General features: G+C 35.6%; 1 protein-coding gene across 1 annotated transcript in view; it reads right to left on the bottom strand.

The window, feature by feature from the left end:
* COL5A2 (collagen type V alpha 2 chain) overlaps nt 1-22,401 on the bottom strand; it is a gene marked incomplete at its 5' end in the record, with an annotated part of 173,209 nt that overhangs the window by 72,877 nt on the left and 77,931 nt on the right. Inside the window, 7 exons of the mRNA XM_049772928.1 lie at nt 1,241-1,294; nt 2,690-2,743; nt 4,724-4,777; nt 5,856-5,900; nt 6,701-6,778; nt 8,287-8,397; nt 21,348-21,401. Of these exons, the coding sequence (XP_049628885.1) occupies nt 1,241-1,294; nt 2,690-2,743; nt 4,724-4,777; nt 5,856-5,900; nt 6,701-6,778; nt 8,287-8,397; nt 21,348-21,401 (450 nt within the window). The remainder of the gene's footprint in view (nt 1-1,240; nt 1,295-2,689; nt 2,744-4,723; nt 4,778-5,855; nt 5,901-6,700; nt 6,779-8,286; nt 8,398-21,347; nt 21,402-22,401) is intronic.

The following is a 22,401-nucleotide window of genomic DNA, read 5'->3' as shown; positions in this document are numbered from 1 at the left end:
TCACTTTATTACATCTCTCAAGATAATAAGAAAATGAACCAGATGTACTAGTGCCTATACAATTCTCCATCTGCTGACCCTCTGCTGTCATCACACCCCAATCACACATCATTGCACTGCACTTGCAAATGCAACTGGAACTTTCTGGCAGGCTCATTTCCTCCCTGTGGAGGACTCATGCTGTGAATATGTGCTCAAGAGTGCAGCCAGGCAGGAGGTTCAAAATCAGACTCATTGACATGCACATCTGGGCTGATGACTAAACCTCCTGCCTCCTCTGCCTTTGGCTTCTCAGGTTGATGGGGGAAGAAGGGAATTAGAGAAAGCATAGTGCTTGGCCTTTGGTTTTCTATTTCTAATTGAAGACTACTTGGAGCCCGTTAAATTTCCATAATACATTGAGCCCCAATTTTCAGAGCATAAATGGTATTTCAGTGAAGCTAGATGATAGAAACTTTGTTATTTTATAGGAACTTATATAGAAGTCTAGGTCAGCTTTGGGAATGCTAGTGGAGAAACTTTCACAGCAGGAGTGTTCGGGCTAAATTTCTTCTTGTTCACGTTCTCTAATTTTCACCATTGCCTGAGTAATAAATCATAGGTCAAGCCCTACAAAATAATGTAAGTGAGGACAAAAACGTGAGTTCAGGGTACAGTCAAGTGTCAGACATTCTGCATCCTGGTGATCTGAGTTGTCAGGGTCCTATTTCTGCAGCGCATTGATGGGAAAGAAGACAGCTGTGTTGTATCTGGTGATCTGTATATTTTGTCATGAGATTTTTAGAGCTCAGAACATCAATCAGGAATTTCAGCCAATATTAAAGTTTGGGGAAGAAGCCAAAATAACATCCTGTCCACAATTTTACTATTCCTAACATATAAAAAAAAATGTCAATCACCTTCTAAGCTGTTATGCACAACATATGCAAAAATAAGATTCACAAAATCTCAGAAGATAGCAAGATTGCAATGTTGTGAACAACTATTGACACCTGTAAATAAGATAATTTATTTTGGAAAATGTCATATTAGATTAGTATTTAATTCTCTCATGCCAAGAGGGTCATTCATGTGGTACCAATACATGGTGCAATGTCCTGTTTAAAAATGTCAGCATGAAATTTACCTCCATGACTGTATGCAATGTACATACATACAATCATTTTGAAGTTAAATGTAATGTTCTTTTTGTATTTTAATGCTTCTTTTTACACCCTTGTATTGATAAGCATATACTTACCGGGGATCCTGCAAACCCCACATCACCAGGATTTCCATTTCTACCAGGCTCACCCTGTGTGGGAATAAAAAAAATGTCAGGGTGGGAAACAAAAAGTGATTAAATATGCCCCTGTGAAACTAGATGACAAATCAATTGCATATAACAAATCTCTTCTGGAAATTTCATGCTTAATCATTTTAATAGAAAATATAAACACTGGGCTTTTGGCAAATTAAGGGATCCAGAGAGGTAGTACAGTGGGCTGGGTATTTGCCTTGCATGTAGACAACCTAGGTTTGATCCCTGGTATTCAATGTGGTTCCCTGAGCTGAACATTGCAAGGAGTGATCCTTGAGAACAGAACCAGGCATAAGCCTGAGCACTACAGGGTGTGACCCAAATACAAAATGATTATTCCAACGAGTAAGCTTGTGGAATTTTTTTTATTAATTTGGGCAGAAGAAAAAAATGAGTATAAATGAAAATATCCCAGTTCTTATTCACCACTTTATTAATAGAAAAATTCACACACATAGGTATGTTACAAAATAGCAGTTACATAAGTGGTACTGATTAAAAGTGTCCCTTAAAAATAATTCCTTACATTTCTTTGCCTGTGATCAAAATATTAAGAACTATCAAAGTTGAATTCATTAGGGCCAGATTCAATATAATATTTGGTAAATAAATCTCATAACACACAAAAAAATATTTACTAGGTTCAGTATCACAAAGAAACAAGGTATACTTATGATTTTATTAATCTCAATATTGATGACTAAGAAAAATAAAACTACTGATGACACTTTTTATTATGTTCACAGAATCTGAGGTTGGGTACAAATTTTAATCAAAACTCAAGTGAAGAAATCACCTTTTCAACATTTAAAAGCATTTGGAAAAAATCTTTTTTTGTTTGTTTGTTTGTTTTTGGGTCACACCCGCAGGGCTCAGGGGCTACTCCTGGCTCTATGCTCAGAAATCGCTCCTGGCAGGCTCAGGGGACCATATGGGATGCCGGGATTTGAACCACCGTCATTCTGCGTCTAAGGCAATGCCTTACCACTGTGCTCTCTCTCCGGCAGAAAAATCTTTTTAAGTTCTATTAAGGAAGATCTCATAAGACCTTTCTTATTAAAGTATTTTTTCTTTAGATTTACTTCCAAAATACTGAAGTAGCCTAGTTTAAAATTATTGTCAACCCTAATATCTCATGGAAAAATCATAATTAAAGTAGAGAATGGTCAGGGAAGATATCATGCATAACAATAGAGCTCCATGGAAATTAAAAGCACTTAATAGATTTTGTAAAATTCCATTCTGTGTTTTCCAGTTTTAACTAAATTTAATGAAGCCAAAAGTAGAGAAAATGAAATGGAAACCAATAGATGATATCTATGTTAACTTTGCAGGGCCTTCTTACCCTCCTTCAAAATTTCACAACCCAATGAACAAAAGACAACTTACATCTTCACCAGGCTTTCCAGGGGGTCCCTCTGGCCCTCGTGCACCAGTTGGGCCCTAATAATAAAGCAAATAGAAGGAAAAAAATGTCTACTTAGTTCACACTTCCCAATGCTATGTAAAATATTGTTCATAAAAATAAGAATATTAGATAAAATAGCCTTAATAACATATGAATTTTGTTATATACCTAATATTCTGTGTTCAATAGGGAAAGAACACCTACTTTCATAAATAGAAATGATACTATTTTGTGCACTGTATTTAAGACTTAAAATATTTATACATTTTGATTAAAACGACACTGAAGAAGCAGAACTGCTAGAACCACAAAGAAAGCCTTCATCATAAGCTCCATTCCGTGAGCCGCACAGTCACCAAGATCTCTAGATACAGAGGTCTGATTTTACCATCCATGACGAAGCAGAAGTCTTCCATACACCACAAAAGTACCGAGGAAAGAGTAAATGATCATGCAAGGAGTCTATAGTAAATCCCATGACAGTATACTTCAGGGGTGGAGAAACCCTGTATCTCCTAGGCCAAGAAAATTCCCTCTATAATATCCCCAAAAGTTACTGTGCCTATGCAGGGGGGAAAAGAAAAAAAAAGCACAAAATAATCATTTTTCCACATATATATTTATTGACTGATCGATTGTTTTTTTGACGTCCTTATTTTGGTGTAGATATTGAAGTTGATGTCTCCTTTTTATTTTATTTTATCTTATCTTTCTTTTTGCACTCCGGCATGATTTGATTTCAGAACCGAGACTATTGTGTGGTGCTTGTCTTTATTGCTGGATATTTAATTTGACATTTCTTTTGTATTGTAATGGTGTTTCAATTACCTTTTTCATGTCCTCTCTCAAACTGAAGTTGATAGCCACTAGAAGGACTCTGCCCATTTACAGCATATTTTAATTTTTTTATTTTTTTTCTTCTTATTCTTTACCCCCATTTTATTGCTTTTCTTTCCCTCAAACAAAACCACATAACTCAATTTATCCCTCAAATAGAGGGAGAAACAAGGGAGGGCACCAGGATCAAACGGATATATTATCACTGATAGTAAGCTAGACAAAGAGGGGACCACCTACTCTAGCAGCCCAGGGAGTGATGGTGGGGGATATGGGTTGCAGAAAGAAACAGGGAAGTGGGGAGGACAAATTTGGTGGTGGGTATTCCCCTGATTCAATGTTAATATGTACCTAAAATACAACTGTGAAAGATATGTAAGCCACTATGATCAAAATAAAAATTAAAAAAAAGGGGGGAAGAAAAGAAAAATAAAGGAGTACAGCAACAACAACAACAAAAAGAATAATGTTAGTTATGGGCTTTATATTGATAACTGTTACTATCTGGAGGACTGTTCCTTCCACACCTATTTTGCTAAGGGTTTTAATTATGAATGGGTATAGATTTTGTCAAACGCTTTCTTTGCATCAATTAATATAACAATGTGATTTTTATCTTTCCTCTTACTGATGTTCTGTATAATGTTGATTTATTTGCATATATTGAACTACCCTTGTATCCTTGGAATGAAACCCACTTGGTCATGATGTATAATCTTTTTGAAGTGTTGTTGCATTCATTATGGTAAGATTTTGTTAAGGATTTTTGCATCAATTTTCATCAGTGAGATTAGTTTGTAGTTTTCTTTCTTGGTAGTGTGTCTATCATCTTTGGGAATGAGCATAATGTTAGCTTCATAGAAGCTATTAGGGAGGATTCCCATCTCTTTGGTATTTTGGAAGTCTAAGGGTCAGTGGTTGTAACTCTTTTTTGAATGTTTAATAAAACTCACCAGAAAAATAAATAAATAAATAAATAAACAAAAAATATTTATACATTTAAAAAATAACTTAAGCATATAGGATCTGAACTCTATTGTGATTTTTTGCTACTCTATAATAAAACTAGTAAACTAACTAACTCGTGCCATAAAAATACTAGTAAGCTAACTAACTTATGCCATCATTTTAGCGGTGGACCCATTTTAACAGGGTCTACATGCTTACTTGACATTTACCATGGGTCCAGGTTCACCAGGCTCCCCAGGAGGTCCTGTAGGTCCAGTGCCACCCTACATTGGAGATAAATTAGACAGATTATATAGTACAATTTACACAGACAAACCAAACACAACAAAATACTATATCCTATATTATTTGCAGTACAATAAAGGTGTCAATAGTGATGGTCCCACCAATTCCTAGTTGTGATATTTTGTGTGAGTTACTTAATTCACTATATCCAGCTTCATAACTTATAAAAGGAAGCGACATAGTATCCACTTCATTTTGTCATTATAGCTCTTTGACAACTAATGTGATCAAGAACCAAGAATTGCTGGAACATATGAGTGTATTATCATCTTAATTACTCATGCTAATATTTTCTCTTTAGCAGTGGCAATAATATAAACTAACTCAAATTAAAACTCCACACATGATACTGAAAGTATGGTGTCTTTGAGATAAGGATATTTTTAATCAATTTTGTGGAGCAAGAGAGATAGTACAGCGGGTAGACCACTGGCCTTGGATGTGCGTGACCCAGGTTTGATACCTTGCACCCTATATGGTTTATCAATCCCCCACCAGGCATGATCCCTGAGAATAGAGCCAGGGTCTTTAGCACTGTTGGTGTGCCCCAAAGCAAAATAAAAAATTTTAATTATTAACTATTTACAAAAAACTGTTACAAAAATTAAAACTATTTCTATTTTATTTCACTGATATTTGCTAGCTTTTAGGAATTAGAGAATTATATTCTTAAAGATTCATGTGATTATCTTGAATCTCTTTTCCAATATGTTACTTTATTAGATAATAAGCCTTCTCTGATCTGATTTCACAACATCAAATTGGCATGTAACCAATGAGGGGAGTTTTCATCATGAGAGGATTATAGTTTTCCAGAGAAAAGACATAAAAATTCCTCATATTGCAGGTCAATCACATAAAGAAACCAGATGATAAAACTTTATCTCAGTGAAGAAACTTCATTTAAAAAATACTGCATAGTTTTCTTAGTGAAAAGTGAATACAGCCCATTCAAAATAAGTGTTAACAATATTTAGTTTAGCAGTCAGTCCAAGTCATAGGTAGCTATTGCTTTATTTTCCACACTATACTAGTGTAATCACCAAAAAGACTTACTTGCTGTCCTTGTAAACCTTGAGGTCCTCTTGGACCAATAGGACCCTAAGATAAATAAGAAAAGTTTCATATTATTCATGACAAGTAGGTAAAACATTTCAAAGCTGTTATAAGAATATATAAGAATATATATATAAGAATATATAAGAATATATAAGAATATATATATATTATAAGAATATATAAGAATCTATAAGAATATAGATAGGAAAGTGAAGTTTGGATAGTGAAAGATGATGGCATTCTCCATCTACACTCGTCTGGAACACAACTATATCCAAGACAAGTAAAGCTTTCAAGCTTTAGGTCAACTTTATACACATGCATACTGTCATGAAAAAAAATAAAGAATATATCTTGCACACACCCAATATCTTTGGGATGAGAAAATTTGCAAACTTAAGAGTTGGTTCAGTTAGCAGAATATCTAACAAAAGAAAAATTTTGGCAACCATGGGAGAGAATGAGTCTATTTAATTCTGTGACTTTCCAATAATAAAAAGCACAACTTAAAGGAAATGTTAAATTAAAGTCTTATGAAATAATTGATGATGACATTATGTCATTTTAAATATAAGTTTAAAATATCTGAGGAAACTGAGTTTTCTGAATTATTTTGTTATTTTACAACATATATTTGAAGTATTCATAGACTTGCCCCATTTAATTATGAAATAATTACATTGAGGTATGGAAAAAGAAAAAAATTCAAATTAAATAAAGACTATTATATCCTATGCTATTTTTAATACACTTAAAATATATGTTACTTCTTGAATAGCTACAGACTTCTTTAATAATGGTTTTTCCACATGTAATTTAATATCTATAAAATTTACACTTACCACAGACCCAGGCATCAGTCCGACTTGACTCCCAAGCCCAGATTTTTCATCCAGACCAGCCATCTGAGCTGAAAATGGCTATAAAACAATATGTTTATATCATTCTTACAGTAGGACAGTGATATCAACATAAATGAAATTCTAAGGGAATGCTTTACTGAAGATCATTGTAAACTTCTGACTATAAAACAAGGAAAATATTTAGTTGGTTTTCATTGTGTGTGTTTGGGTCAAATAATCGTCCTCACGCATTAACAACTATGTTGTTTTAGAATAACCACTCTAATATAAAACCATGGCTCACTGTGATAGCACTTTGCACTAACTAGTAGATTTCAGTCTATATTTTTATCCAATTATATCCTATGGTTTTAGCATACCAGATATCTGAGCAAAGCCTGAAATATGTCTTCAAAACTTGTCCTAGACATGCCAGATTCCTTTTTGATTTACTTTGCTTACAAGACATTCTTTCTTTGTTTATAGCCAGTAAACTTTAGATAGCTTTATGTAAGCTGAGGAACATTTTACAATCCTTCTAATAAATCCTTGAATATTCCAAGAGTGGTTCACAGTTTTATCTATTGAATTTCATTTTGTCAGCAAAAAGACTCTAGTAACCAAATTAAGAAAATAAAAACCAAAATTGCTCACCATAGTTCTATGAATGACCAGATCTAAAAGAAGATCAATGTGTAAACTATTTTTAAGAATGTGTTAATAATTCCTTATACAACAAATTGAGAAAGAGATCATATAAAATTTGTGTTTCAGAATTCTGTCTGTTCCCTTGCTATGCTATGCAAACTACTTATTATTCCTCCATGTCTGCCACTCAGAGTTCAGAGCAGATATCAAAAGGTATTTTGCTTTATTTTACCTCTGAAAGAAAGCTACATTTTAGGGAATAATCAGAAAACATTTATATCAACATTTGACCCCTTTAAAAATTTTTAAGGGATTTTTCACTTATAGGGATAGCCCCTTTAAATCCTAATGGGATTTTTTTTTTTTTACTTTAGAGTAGAAGACGTGATACATATCTCATCTATTTAAACACTTGGAAAACATCAAAGGGTAAGGGACACAAATCCCTGCATATCCCCTTTCAGTTCATAAAGGGAGTGATGTTAGTGATTTTTTCATTATAAATAAAAAAGAAGTTCAAAGAACCCAGAAATAAAATTAAAAAAATATAAATAAATGTAGTGCTGGATTTAAAATGCTATGTTAAGGGGTGGAGAAATAGTATAGTGGATAGGGCTCTTGCTTTGCATGTGCCCAGACAGTGTTTGGTTCCTGGAACCACATATGGTTCCCAGAGCCTTGGCACAGAGCCAAGAATCAGCCCTGAGCATCTCTAGGTATGGCCCCACTAAAATTAATCAAAACCAATGGAAAAGGCTAGATTTAATTTTACAACAATTCTCCGGTGGTTTCTTAGTTTTATTACTAAGCAGAGCAGCAATGTAATAACTGACTGCTCTTGAGGGGAAACATCTGAACTAAAACATGTAGTATGTCAGCAGCAAAAAAGCATTATCTATTTTATCTTCATATCATATTCACAAATTGTCATCACTTACCCTGCTCATCCCATCAGGTCCTGTATGTGATGGATGTCCAGGAGGCCCTGGGGCACCAGGTTGACCAGGAACACCTGGTTCTCCATCAATTCCCTGAGGACCACGAGGACCCTAAAAAATAAGCCAATGTAAATTAAAGCCCATTGCCCAAACTAGGAAATAGAAAAATAAAAGCATAGACTTCTTGATGGAGATAAATAGTTAACTATTTTTAATAGCTTCATTGCATGATTCCAACTGTATAACATTTTGGAAAAGGTGAAATCGTGAAGACAGTCTAAAGTCATTGGTTACCAACGCTTGAAGTATGGAGTGACAAATTAAGAGGTCAAGCACAGGTTTGAGAAAGAGTGAAAATATTCTGCATGAGGCTCAATGATGGGTCACTGTTATAATACACTTTTCCGAATCTTCTGAATGCACAGAAAGAGGGAAGCTTGAGGCAAAATCTTGATCTTGATTGGGGAAGCCTGTAATAAATCTGGGCAGGAGTTTGATGGAAATTCACTTTGTTTTCATCTCATTTTGAAAAAACATAAGATGTGCCTGAACAATTACATTTTTTAAATATTGTAATTATCTACTATAGAGTTTTATTAGATAGGCTGAAACCTATCAGAACCAATCATGTCTCTATTATTGCAACATGTGAAATCCTGAGTAAGAACTCAACTCTTGGTATGTCAATACTTGATAATTCTTGGAATATTTGTACATTTGTACTCAGTTTATTGTAATTTAGAATAATCTTTCTTATGTAATTGAGTTTTTATGTTCAAAGGTAGTTAATCAGCTATTTCTAAATTTGTTTATCTCAGTTAATTATATTTAAAGTTAATATAGATGTTTTTATATATAATATACAAATATGTTTTCTTTACTTAACTTTCCACCCCTACCAAAAACATATATGGGTCTTTATTAGGGTTCTTTTAAAAAAATTCTAATTTTTTTTAAGTAAAGATAGTCCATTTATCAAATGGTTTTTGGAAAACTGAATAACTTCAAATAAAAAGAAGCTGGATATGTATCTCACACCCTTACACAAAAGTTATTCATAGTGGATCTGTGCTTGAGATCACACCAGAATCCATAAAATATAATAAGGAAAACGTCGGGAGAACAATGAAGGATTTTGACTTCAAAGTTGTTCTCAATGATAAATAACATCACTAAATGACTATTGGCAAAGGCAATGACAGAAGCAAAGATAAGCAAATGGGACTGCATGAAATTAAAGAATATCTGTATCGCAAAGAAAATGTTCTAGAAAACTAGACGATACAACTGTCAGAGAACTTTCATATACTCAACACATCAGATAAAATAATATCCATGATATATAAAATACAAATATCAACAACAAAATGATCCTGAAAATCTGTAAAATGGGAGAGAAAATGAACAGACACATTTCTAAGGAAGACAGATGATGACTAGTAGGCATATGAAAAAGTGTTCACTATTAATTATCAGAGAAATTCAAATCAAGACAACAATGAGATATAATCTCACACCAGAAATAATGGCATTTTTCAAAAAATCTGGGAATGGGTTCTGGAAAGACAGGACAGCATGTAGGATATTTGCTGTGAACAGGGTTGACTCAGTTTCTATCCACTGAACACCTGTTTGGTCTTCTGAGAACTTCCCTGAATGCAGAATCAGGAGTAAGCACTAAGCACCATTTTTATTTATTGTTTTTATTTTTTTATTTTTTATTTATTGTTATTTTTTTATTTATTGTTTGGGGTCTCCAAACAATAATACTGGGAACTATCTGTGTTGGTGTAGAAATGGAAAAAGGAAAAAAGAAACTCATCCATCACTGGCAGAAATGTTTTCTGGTGCAACTACTATGGAAAAACAGGAAATTAAAAATCAAGATGCCATAACATTTAGAAATACTTTCTGACATCTAAGATACAAAGATATCTAAGACACAAAAATATTCAAACAAAAGAACGCAGTCACACCATTAATCATTGTAGCACTTATTAATAGTCCTGGGAAACGGAAACACACAATTGTCCAAAGAGTAGATAATGATTGTGTGTATTATTTTTGTGTATTTCTTAACTATTAATTGTGCCTTATTTCATAATACACAAAATGAAATACTATGAAACTAAGGAATGCTGAAATCATGTAATTTAAAGTAGCTTGGATGGAACTAGAAAATATTATATTTAGTGAAGTCAAAAGAAAAGAGAAAATACTGGATGATCCACACATTTGTGGTATAGAAAATAGCAGAATGAGAGACTGTAGGTGTTAAAGAGAGGATATTTATATTACCCTGGACCCTAGAATACAAAAAGTTCGACAGAGATGGTAAAAAACCAAGGAGGGAATTAAGGAGAGGCAGAGAGAGGCAACAGGACAGAGATAAGTTATGTGTATATGCACAGATGACAGAGCCACAAGTACTGCAAAAAATGAGACCCAAAGTAAAATAAATAAATTTAAAAATGTGCCTGTTAAGTGAATGGGCTGTGGCTGTGAAGGAATTTAAGAACAATGGTGGAGGGAAGATCACACTGATGATGGAGTTGCTGATGGAATATTGGGAACACTGAATATCTGAAACTCTACTATGAACAACTTAGTAAATCATGGTGACTTCAGTTATTTTTTTAAAACCCATTATCTTAATGCTTTGTATAGTTCTTGGCACATCCCAATCATTCAATATATGCTTATTATATTTTTATAATTCAGTCTTCTGTACTGTACTAATTGAAGTCTGGTATACTTGATTTTTCTTATCACTCCTAAAGACAGGCCAAACCAATGAGAACTAGAGAAAAAGGCAAAGTGACCCAGCCAATTCTAGTTCTCAGAAAAATGAGCAATGATTTCTAGCTGCCAAATTCCACCCTCCTCCTAACCCACATTCTGAAGGCAGCTTGGGGAATAGCCACGTCCTCAGTTCTGGAAATGCTTTCTCCCCTAACCTCATCAGTCCCCAAAGTATTGCTAAGCAGAGCAGTTATTAGCTGTTTAACCCTAAAAGAGTTCTGACATATTTTAAAAGGGAAAGATTGGATTAAGAACTCAAAGGTCAGTGTAACTTTGCTGGTTAAATGTAGAAATCAATAAAAACTCATAGTAAGTGGACTGGAGTTTAATAGTAAAGGAATTTCTCATGTTTAAACATGAGTATATCTGTTGGCTCACAACAAATAACTGAAGTCACATCTAATGCAGCAAAACTAACACGGCAGAGGAAGCAAATCTGAAAGAACTGCGTGGCTCTGGGAGAGGTTTGCATAGTCATTTGGGAAGAGACTGGGCAAAAGAGCTATTCAGATGTTTAAGTGATAGTCACATATTTGTACATATGTGTTTGCTTTCTGAAAACAAAACAATCTATTCAACTAGTAGAAGTAGATAACTTGACCGGAACAACTCACATTTTTGAAAACAATCTTTCAGAAAATCATCTTCATCCATTGAAAGTAAAACCTTTTCTGACTACAAAACTACTGTCAATTCACTACTCTCTTTTCGTTATGTATAATGAAAGATGATTTTAATTGCTATTAACTATCCTGATTATATAAGTGTGGGCAGTATATACTGGAAATGATGGAATAAACAAAGGATTATTCTGATTTACTCAGAGATCTTAAGTTGAAAACTATTTTTGAAGCATTAGGTTGCTCAGAGATAACAAAAACATTGATATATAAGCCCCAAATCAGCAAAATATTACCTTTGTTCCCAGATATTTTTAAAGAGAAATCTTCAAAGTATAGATTTAATGTAAATAGAGAAGTCTGAGTAATATTAATTTCCAAATTAGTGGTTTCCTTTCCCCCACCTTCTAAAATTGGTAATCTTGTTCCAAAACCCTCTCTGAAGAAGGGAGGATATATTGAGGCATCTATTAGTGCTCAGCATTTGCTTCTGGATGAAGGGTCACTCCTGGTTGTGTGTGATTGGGGAACTATATGCAAAGATTCAACTGGCAGCAGGTATTGCAAGGACCTTTAACCTTTCTACACTCTCTTGATTCCTTAGACTGTCCAGTGGTCCTCAAACTATGGCCCGCGGGCCACATATTGTATTTGTATCTGTTTTGTTTCTTCATTGCAACATAAGATATATGCAATGTGCATAAGAATTTGTTCATTTTTTTTCAGGGAGGGACTTCAGAGCATAAAAACCGGCTATCCTTTGCAAAAGCTGGCTCCCTGTGTGTGACACCAGGCGGGGAAAATCCGCGAAAGTACACCGGCCCAGTGGGGCTCAGCTGTGAAAGACTGTGAGTGTGACCTGTCTATGTCTGTCTACTGTCCTCTTGCGTGAAACTCTTGCGAGTGGGGCAAAAAGAGCCTCCAGAAACCTCGCTCGCCCAGACGCCATTTTCAGGGAGGGACTTCAGAGCATAAAAACCGGCTATCCTTTGCAAAAGCTGGCTCCCTGTGTGTGACACCAGGCGGGGAAAATCCGCGAAAGTACACCGGCCCAGTGGGGCTCAGCTGTGAAAGACTGTGAGTGTGACCTGTCTATGTCTGTCTACTGTCCTCTTGCGTGAAACTCTTGCGAGTGGGGCAAAAAGAGCCTCCAGAAACCTCGCTCACCCAGACGCCATTTTCAGGGAGGGACTTCAGAGCATAAAAACCGGCTATCCTTTGCAAAAGCTGGTACCCTGTGTGTGACACCAGGCGGGGAAAATCCGCGAAAGTACACCGGCCCAGTGGGGCTCAGCTGTGAAAGACTGTGAGTGTGACCTGTCTATGTCTGTCTACTGTCCTCTTGCGTGAAACTCTTGCGAGTGGGGCAAAAAGAGGCTCCAGCGGAGCACGGCCGCTCCGCTTCGCTACGCGGCCGTGCACTCTTTCTAAGGAAAGAACTCCATTGCAACAAGAAGGAAAAATCACACTAAGAACGGCGCTATATCACAGAAGCAAACATTTCTCTCTGGACTGTCTTCTCTGTTACATGCTCGGGCCTAAGATTTGACCCAGTGTGAGGCTTCATCCACGGAGGACTCCCCTTCCTTAGAGGCAAGTCAGCCCATCCAGAAAGGGAGGAGCCAGAGGAGTGTGCTGCCTACATCATATAGACAATGAATACCACTACAACACGTAGAAAAACCCACAATACAAATGTGACAATGGGGAAACAGCGCAGGCCAGCATCAGACATAGAGAATGAAGATGACAATTCTGAGGACCAGATAATGACTGAACAACTAATCAACCTCTCAGATAAGGACTTTAGACTAGCAATATGGAAGGTGCTCAACAGACTCCAAGAAACCATGGATCGAGTTGAACAGAACACTAATAAGAACCAAGAAAATATGAAGGCAAAAATGACAAAACTCCAAACTGAAATAACATGTCAACTAACAGGCCTGAAAAACTCAGTAAACGAAGTGAATGACAAAATGGATAAGCTCTGGGACAGGGTATCAGAAGCTGAGAATAGACTTGGTGCTGTGGAAGATGAGATACATAACAATTCCATACAGCAGGAGAGATTGGACAAAAAACTTAAAGCAAATGAGCAGACAATGGAAAAATTAGTCAAAGAATGGGAACAGACGAAAATAGAAGTCTATGATAAGATCAACAGAAACAACTTAAGAATCATTGGAGTCCCAGAGACCCAGGAAGAAAATTTCCAGGAAGAATCAATGGTCAAGAACATCATTAAAGAGAAACTTCCAGAGCTAAAGAATATATGTGATCAAATCCTGCATGCCCGAAGAGTACCAACCAAAAGAGACCCCAGAAAAACCACCCCAAGACACATCCTAGTCACAATGACAAATCCCACAGATAGAGACAGAATTCTGAAAACAGCAAGATCAAAAGGGGAAATCATGTTCAAGCAAGCTTCCCTGAGATTTACAGCAGACCTGTCACCAGAAACGCTCAATGCCAGAAAGCAGTGGTGGGATATTGTGACAAGACTGAATGAAATGAATGCTTCACCCAGAATACTATACCCAGCAAAACTCACTTTCCGGTTTGATGGAAGAATACATGGTTTCACAGACAAAAAACAGCTCAGAAACTTCACAGACACAAAACCAGTCTTAAGAGAAAAACTGAAAGACCTAATCTAAGACAAGACTACCCAAAAGACACACCAAATTTTGAAATAAAGATGGCGTTAAATCCCAGGACAATTCTTTCTCTCAACGTCAATGGACTAAATGCACCAGTTAAGAGACACAGAGTGGCTAAATGGATCAAAAAACTCAATCCAACCTTCTGCTGCCTACAAGAAACGCACCTGAATAGTCAGAACAAACATAGACTCAAAATAAAAGGCTGGAGAAAAGTTATCCAAGCAAACAACACCCATAAAAAAGCTGGAGTGGCCATACTAATATCAGATAATGCAAACTTTATACTCAGGAAGGTTGTAAGGGACAAAGACGGACATTTTATATTAATCAAGGGGTACGTAGAGCAGGAAGAATTCACTCTCCTAAACATATATGCACCGAATGAGGGGCCAGCAAAATATTTAATACAACTGCTGACAAATCTGAAAAATAATATCAACAACAACACAATAATTGTGGGGGACCTAAACACGGCTTTGTCAACACTGGACAGGTCAACCAGACTGAAACCCAACAAGAATATACTAGACCTGAGGAGAGAAATGGAAGAAAGAGGCCTAGTGGATATATATAGGACACTCCATCCCCAGAAACCTGGATACACATTCTTCTCCAATGTACATGGGACATTCTCCAGGATAGACTACATGCTGGCACATAAAACATACCTCCATAAGATCAAGAGGATAGAAATTTTGCAGACTACCTTCGCTGACCACAAGGCTCTGAAATTATTTGTGAACTCCAAAGGGACTCAGAAGAAACACTTTAACACCTGGAAGTTAAACAGCCTCATGCTCAATAACCAGTGGGTCCGAGATGAAATCAAGGAGGAAATAAAAAGGTTCCTGGAAACAAATGACAATAAAGACACAAACTCTCAGAACTTATGGGACACAGCAAAAGCAGTACTGAGAGGAAAATTTATAGCTTTGCAAGCACACATCAGGAAGGAAGAAGGAGCTTACCTGAGTAGCTTAATGACACAGCTAATAGAACTAGAAAATGCTCAACAAAAGGACCCAAGAATAGGAAGACAGAAGGAAATAACAAAGCTGAGAGCAGAAATCAACGAAGTGGAAACTCAAAAAACAATCCGAAAGATCAACGAAAGCAGAAGTTGGTTCTTTGAAAAAATAAACAAGATTGATAGACCACTGGCAAACCTAATAAAGAAAGAGAGAGAGAGAAACTTGATAACTCGTATCAGGAATGAAAAAGGAGAGATCACTACTGATATGACAGAGATTCAAAGGGTAATCAGAAACTACTTTGAAAAACTCTACGCCACTAAAAATGAGAACCTGGAAGAAATGGATAAATTCTTGGACTCTTATAATCTTCCACGGTTGAAGGAAGAGGATGTAGCATATCTAAACACCCCCATCACCATTGATGAAATTAAAACAGTAATCAAATGTCTGCCGAAAAACAAAAGCCCAGGTCCAGATGGATTCACTAATGAATTCTATCAAACTTTCCAAGAGGAACTACTGCCAATCTTGGCAAGACTCTTTCATGAAATTGAACAAACAGAAACACTTCCAAATAGCTTTTATGAAGCCAACATCACCTTGATACCTAAACCAGACAGAGACGCTACCAAAAAAGAAAATTACAGACCAATATCACTGATGAATGCAGATGCAAAGATCCTCAACAAAATCCTGGCAAATAGGATTCAATGCCTCATTAAGAAGATCATCCACTACGATCAAGTAGGTTTCATCCCAGGAATGCAAGGCTGGTTTAACATCCGTAAATCTATCAACATAATACACAACATCAATAACAAGAAAAATAAAAACCACATGATCATATCAATAGATGCAGAGAAAGCATTTGATAAGGTCCAACACCCATTCTTGATCAAAACTCTCAGCAAGATGGGAATGGAGGGAACCTTTCTCAATATAGTGAAGGCCATCTACCACAAGCCAGTGGCAAATATTATCCTCAATGGAGAAAAACTGAAAGCCTTCCCTCTAAATTCTGGCACAAGACAAGGCTGTCCTCTCTCACCACTCCTATTCAACATAGCACTGGAAGTACTTGCTATAGCGATTAGGCAAGAAAAGGATATCAAGGGAATCCAGATAGGAAAGGAAGAAGTCAAGCTCTCACTGTTTGCAGATGACATGATACTCTACTTAGAAAACCCTAAAGACTCTATCAAAAAGCTTCTAGAAACAATAGACTCATATAGCAAGGTGGCAGGCTACAAAATTAACACACAAAAATCAATGGCCTTTCTATACACCAACAGTAATAAAGAAGAAATGGACATTAAGAAAACAACCCCATTCACAATAGTACCACACAAACTCAAATATCTTGAAATCAACTTGACTAAATATGTGAAGGACCTATACAAAGAAAACTATAAAACTCTGCTCCAAGAAATAAGAGAGGACACACGGAAATGGAAACACATACCCTGCTCATGGATTGGCAGGATTAACATCATCAAAATGTCAATACTCCCCAAGGCATTATACAGATTTAATGCCATCCCTCTAAAGATACCCATGACATTCTTCAAAGAAGTGGATCAGACACTTTTGAAATTCATTTGGAACAATAAACACCCTCGAATAGCTAAAGCAATCATTGGGAAAAAGAATATGGGAGGAATTACTTTTCCCAACTTTAAACTGTACTACAAAGCAACAGTTATCAAAACAGCATGGTATTGGAATAAGGATAGGTCCTCAGATCAGTGGAATAGGCTTGAATACTCAGAAAATGTTCCCCAGACGTACAACCATCTAATTTTTGATAAAGGAGCAGGAAATCCTAAATGGAGCAGGGAAAGCCTCTTCAACAAGTGGTGTTGGCACAATTGGATAGCCACTTGCAAAAAATTAAACTTAGACCCCCAGCTAACATCATGTACAAAGGTAAAATCCAAATGGATTAAAGACCTCGATATCAGCCCCAAAACCATATGATATATAGAACAGCACATAGGCAAAACACTCCAGGACATTACAGGCATCTTCAAGGAGGAAACTGCACTCTCCAAGCAAGTGAAAGCAGAGATTAACAGATGGGAATATATTAAGCTGAGAAGCTTCTGCACCTCAAAGGAAATAGTGCCCAGGATACAAGAGCCACCCACTGAGTGGGAGAAACTATTCACCCAATACCCATCAGATAAGGGGCTAATCTCCAAAATATACAAGGCACTGACAGAACTTTACAAGAAAAAAACATCTAACCCCATCAAAAAATGGGGAGAAGAAATGAACAGACACTTTGACAAAGAAGAAATACGCATGGCCAAAAGACACATGAAAAAATGTTCCACATCACTAATCATCAGGGAGATGCAAATCAAAACAACGATGAGATACCACCTCACACCCCAGAGAATGGCACACATCACAAAGAATGAGAATAAACAGTGTTGGCGGGGATGTGGAGAGAAAGGAACTCTTATCCACTGCTGGTGGGAATGCTGTCTAGTTCAACCTTTATGGAAAGCGATATGGAGATTCCTCCAAAAACTGGAAATCGAGCTCCCATACGATCCAGCTATACCACTCCTAGGAATATACCCTAGGAACACAAAAATACAATACAAAAACCCCTTCCTTACACCTATATTCATTGCAGCTCTATTTACCATAGCAAGACTCTGGAAACAACCAAGATGCCCTTCAACAGATGAATGGCTAAAGAAACTGTGGTACATATACACAATGGAATATTATGCAGCTGTCAGGAGAGATGAAGTCATGAAATTTTCCTATACATGGATGTACATGGAATCTATTATGCTGAGTGAAATAAGTCAGAGAGAGAGAGAAAAACGCAGAATGGTCTCACTCATCTATGGGTTTTAAGAAAAATGAAAGACACCCTTGTAATAATAATTTTCAGACACAAAAGAGAAAAGAGCTGGAAGTTCCAGCTCACCTCAGGAAGCTCAACACAAAGAGTGATGAGTTTAGTTAGAGAAATAACTACATTTTGAACTGTCCTAATATTGAGAATGTATGAGGGAAATGTAGAGCCTGTTTAGGGTACAGGCGGGGGTTGGGTGGGGAGGAGGGTGATTTGGGACTTGGGTGATGGGAATGTTGCACTGGTGATGGGTGGTGTTCCTTTTATGACTGAAACCCAAACACAATCATGTATGTAATCAAGGTGTTTAAATAAAAAAAAAATTAAAAAAAAAAAAAAAAAAGAATTTGTTCATAAGTTTTGTTTTTACTATAGTCAGACCCTCCAATGGTCTGAGGGACAATGAACTGGCCCCCTGTTTTAAAAGTTTGAGGACCCCTGCTAGACAGTTCAACTTTTATAGGAAGTGGTGTCCTCAGTAGTGCTCAGGGGCCACCAAAGCAACAGGTGGTGGGGTTCAAGAAACAGCCCAGGTTTTCATTTACTTCATGATACATTTGGTGTTTCATGGTGTCTCTTCTAAATAGCCTACATAATTTGCTTTCTTATAAACAAGTAAAAATTAATAAAATCATCTGTGAATTATCCAAAAGTAAAAATATAATAAATATAATTAAAATATAATATAAATTATTATAAAATCAATATAATATAATATAATATAATATAAAATTATAATAATCCAGGTGCAATTTCTAAAAATATTCAAAACAAAAATTGACATTTTAAAATATATTAACATATCTATTTTTGTATTTCCAAGTGTGCTCAATTCCCTAAATTGTATATTAAGACAAATAAATGACTTATATAGACATTCCTCCCTTTCACCACAAAACTCTATTAAAAGGACTTATATAGATCTTGCCACTAGGTGGCGACTTTTATACGTTCACAGTAAGGAAAATGAACCAAGACTCAAGAACTATATTCATAGTGGTTTTGTAGCAATCACACTCGGGCAAAAACTTAAAATTAGATTTGATTGTAACTGATATAATCCACATTTTAAATATGCGAAATGTGCACATATAGATTAAATTTCATGCTTAATTAATTATGGAATATCAGGAAAAGCTACCCACAATATTTTTTTCCATTAGTTATTAAACACCAGCGTAGCACTGCATTCAAGAATTAAGAGAAAAGCCATATCCTATTTGGATACATGGTAGCGCTATAAAACTGTCTTACTAAGTCTTTATAGAGAGCAACTTCATAAATTAAAGAAGGAGAGACACAGATAGGTCTAGTTTTTTACATTGTCTCAATCCTAATCAAGATAAATAAAGCACATAAAACACTAATTTGAGAAGAAAGCAAGGAAGGGAGAAGAGAAAAGGAAACAGAGAAGGGAGGAAAAAGGAAGAAAGTGAAACCCTGATGAAGATTTCTCTGATTCCTAATAATGAATTCTAGAATTCTTTTTTTGTTTTGTTTAGTATAAAGGTTGCTGCAGTATCAAAGGATCTAGTAATATGCACTGTTCCAGCACCCCAACAATAGATTGACCCTCCACAATACCCCTATATTGCCTAAATGAGTTTTCTCTCCCTATTTTCACCCAGTTCTTGTTTTGTAATACAAAGCCAAAGATTTGTCATTGTTCAATATTGTTCTTTCCCTGGTTATTTTGCTACAGACATTCTGGGATTTTGGAATTCTGACCACTATTCCTAAAGCCATTTCTTTATTAAATTAAGGAAGATACACTGATGACAATAATTCTATCGATTATTCTGGGATCAACTCTACTGTTATGCGATGATTTCTACATGACTTCCTACCCTCCACCAACTGAAATGATCATCCATATGCCTATCATTCCAGTACTTGAACAGGCATCCAGAGAGCTATCAATAGCACTTAAGCTCTCAACACTGGGGTGCTTCCGGATCAGGGGAAGAACAGTGAAGAATGACGCATAAGGTCACTGGGACCAAGCCTTACTACCCAGCTGAACTGCTACACCCAACTTTCTTACTATTGTGGCATTTCATTTTAAGGGAATGGTTATGATATCCAAACTCCAGCACCAGTTTGGGAAAAATATATAGGTATAATGGCATACTTGGTAAAATGCATAGAAGGAAAATGTACCGTAGAATCAGCAGCTAAAATTCCTAGTAACACGACCTAATATTCTTTCATTTTCATATTGAATATCTGTTGCTTCTTAGTTTATCTTTTCTTCCATTTAAATGAAGTATGTTTGGAAAACTAAGAATCCATAGATAGTAAAATAGTAAACTATTTATTAGAGAAAGCTAAACAACTCACAATTTTCTGACTGAAATACAAATTATTAATACGCAAAATAACCCAACTATTTGAAATATGAAAAATACTGTATACTGAGAATTATGTATGAAAAATAGAATTCCAAATCCTAGACCTTGTGAACAGCATGTATTCTGGTGGATAGATAAGAAGAAAAACATTAGGCATAAATTAGATATTATAATATCCTCATATTTTAACTCAAAGTTATAGAGGTAGTTTTTATATCTAAAGATATCTATTTTTCTCTAGTAGTAAATTTGTTGATATTTTGAATTTCTCCTTTGATATATCTGTAGAAGCTGCTAAGTGGAAAAGATGAATAGTTCCTTGGAAAATAATTATAATACAACCACTTGAAAGAAAAATTCTCTAATACTTTCTTTTTTTTCCTTTATCCAATTTGATGATTCCTGTAGTAACCAGAGTTCACAGTACATGAGTGTTTTATCTCAACAGAACATTCTTGGCATTATTTGCTCATGACTTATAACTTTTGAAAACAACATGAGGGATTCATTAGAGGTTCCCTGAGGTTCAGCTTTATTTTAATTTAACCTCTTGAGGGATAAATAGGATTTTGGTCTAAAAATAATAAATAATTATCACATTACTAATTTTCTCTGACTAGGAGAGATAAGCAGTGTCTATAAGCCCTGTGTATCACATTTAACGAAGGTGAGGGAGAAATAAGACCTTTGCTGCATCAGAGGGAGACAGGATAGACCTACTGACATAGAACATGGACAGATTCAGAGAGATAATTTGACTATCAGCTTACAGGTCTTCCTTTGGGGCCTCTTTCGCCTCTTGGTCCTTGTGAACCTGGAGGTCCCTAGAACAGAAGAAAGATGTTCAAGTCTAAAAAACATTTTTTTTACTTCAGATGCTTTTGGTTTGAGTGACTTCCTTGATATAAGAAATTTGTGAAATGGATACATCATACTTCTTAATTTTCCTTAGTTGAAAAGTTTTCTGTCTTTCAATATATGCACATCAATGCTCTGAGAACATAGAAAAACTTTTTGAACATTGACACTTAGAAGAATGACTTAATGAATTAGATGCTAAATCATGGTATCATAGAATCCAATAGACTGAATACATGAGATTAAACAGTCATTGGAAACTTGTAAGGTACATTTTTATAGTCTAGTCCTAGACAATACTATTTTACTAAATTATGGGCATAAAACTTTCAAATCATATCTTGAGAATGAAAACCCCAAATTACAACTTATCTGAGGGAATGTATGACAGTACATACCTCAAACTATTCATCACTGTTCAAACTGATGAAAACAATGGAAAGAAAAGCCTGTTATTCTACTACTTCTAAATGTTAAGTTTACTTGACTTAATATATTGTATCATTTCCATTGTATATCTAAATCCAACCTAAAATTCCAAACAGTGTTTTTTATTTCCTCTTAAAACAATGAAATTATTATATTTCCAAAGCAGTACTATTTTTAGTCTTTCTTTTCTGAGAAAATGGGAGTTGCCCACAAATTTTTATTTCTATTTAAAAGAAAATTTTAATTGAGTTAGCAAAATCAGACCATGAATTTTCTCAGCAGCAATATATAGTTTTGTTTAAAACAGAAAATTATGGGGCCAGAGAGATAGCACAGAGGTAGGACGTTTGCCTTGCAGGCAGCCAACCCAGGAGACAATGGTTCAAAGTTAAGATTCCCAAAGCTTGCCAAGGGCACATTTCTGAGCACAGAGCCAAGAAAACCTCCTGAGGACCATCGGGTGTGATCCAAAAACCAATAAAATAAATAAAAATAAAATAAAATAAAATTAGGACCAGAATAGATATGGTAAATGCA

Source organism: Suncus etruscus, chromosome 5 (genome assembly GCF_024139225.1).
Source record: "Suncus etruscus isolate mSunEtr1 chromosome 5, mSunEtr1.pri.cur, whole genome shotgun sequence".
Taxonomy (NCBI): domain Eukaryota; kingdom Metazoa; phylum Chordata; class Mammalia; order Eulipotyphla; family Soricidae; genus Suncus; species Suncus etruscus.
Note: the sequence above shows the minus strand (reverse complement) of the source record. Positions and strands in the feature narration are given on the sequence as shown.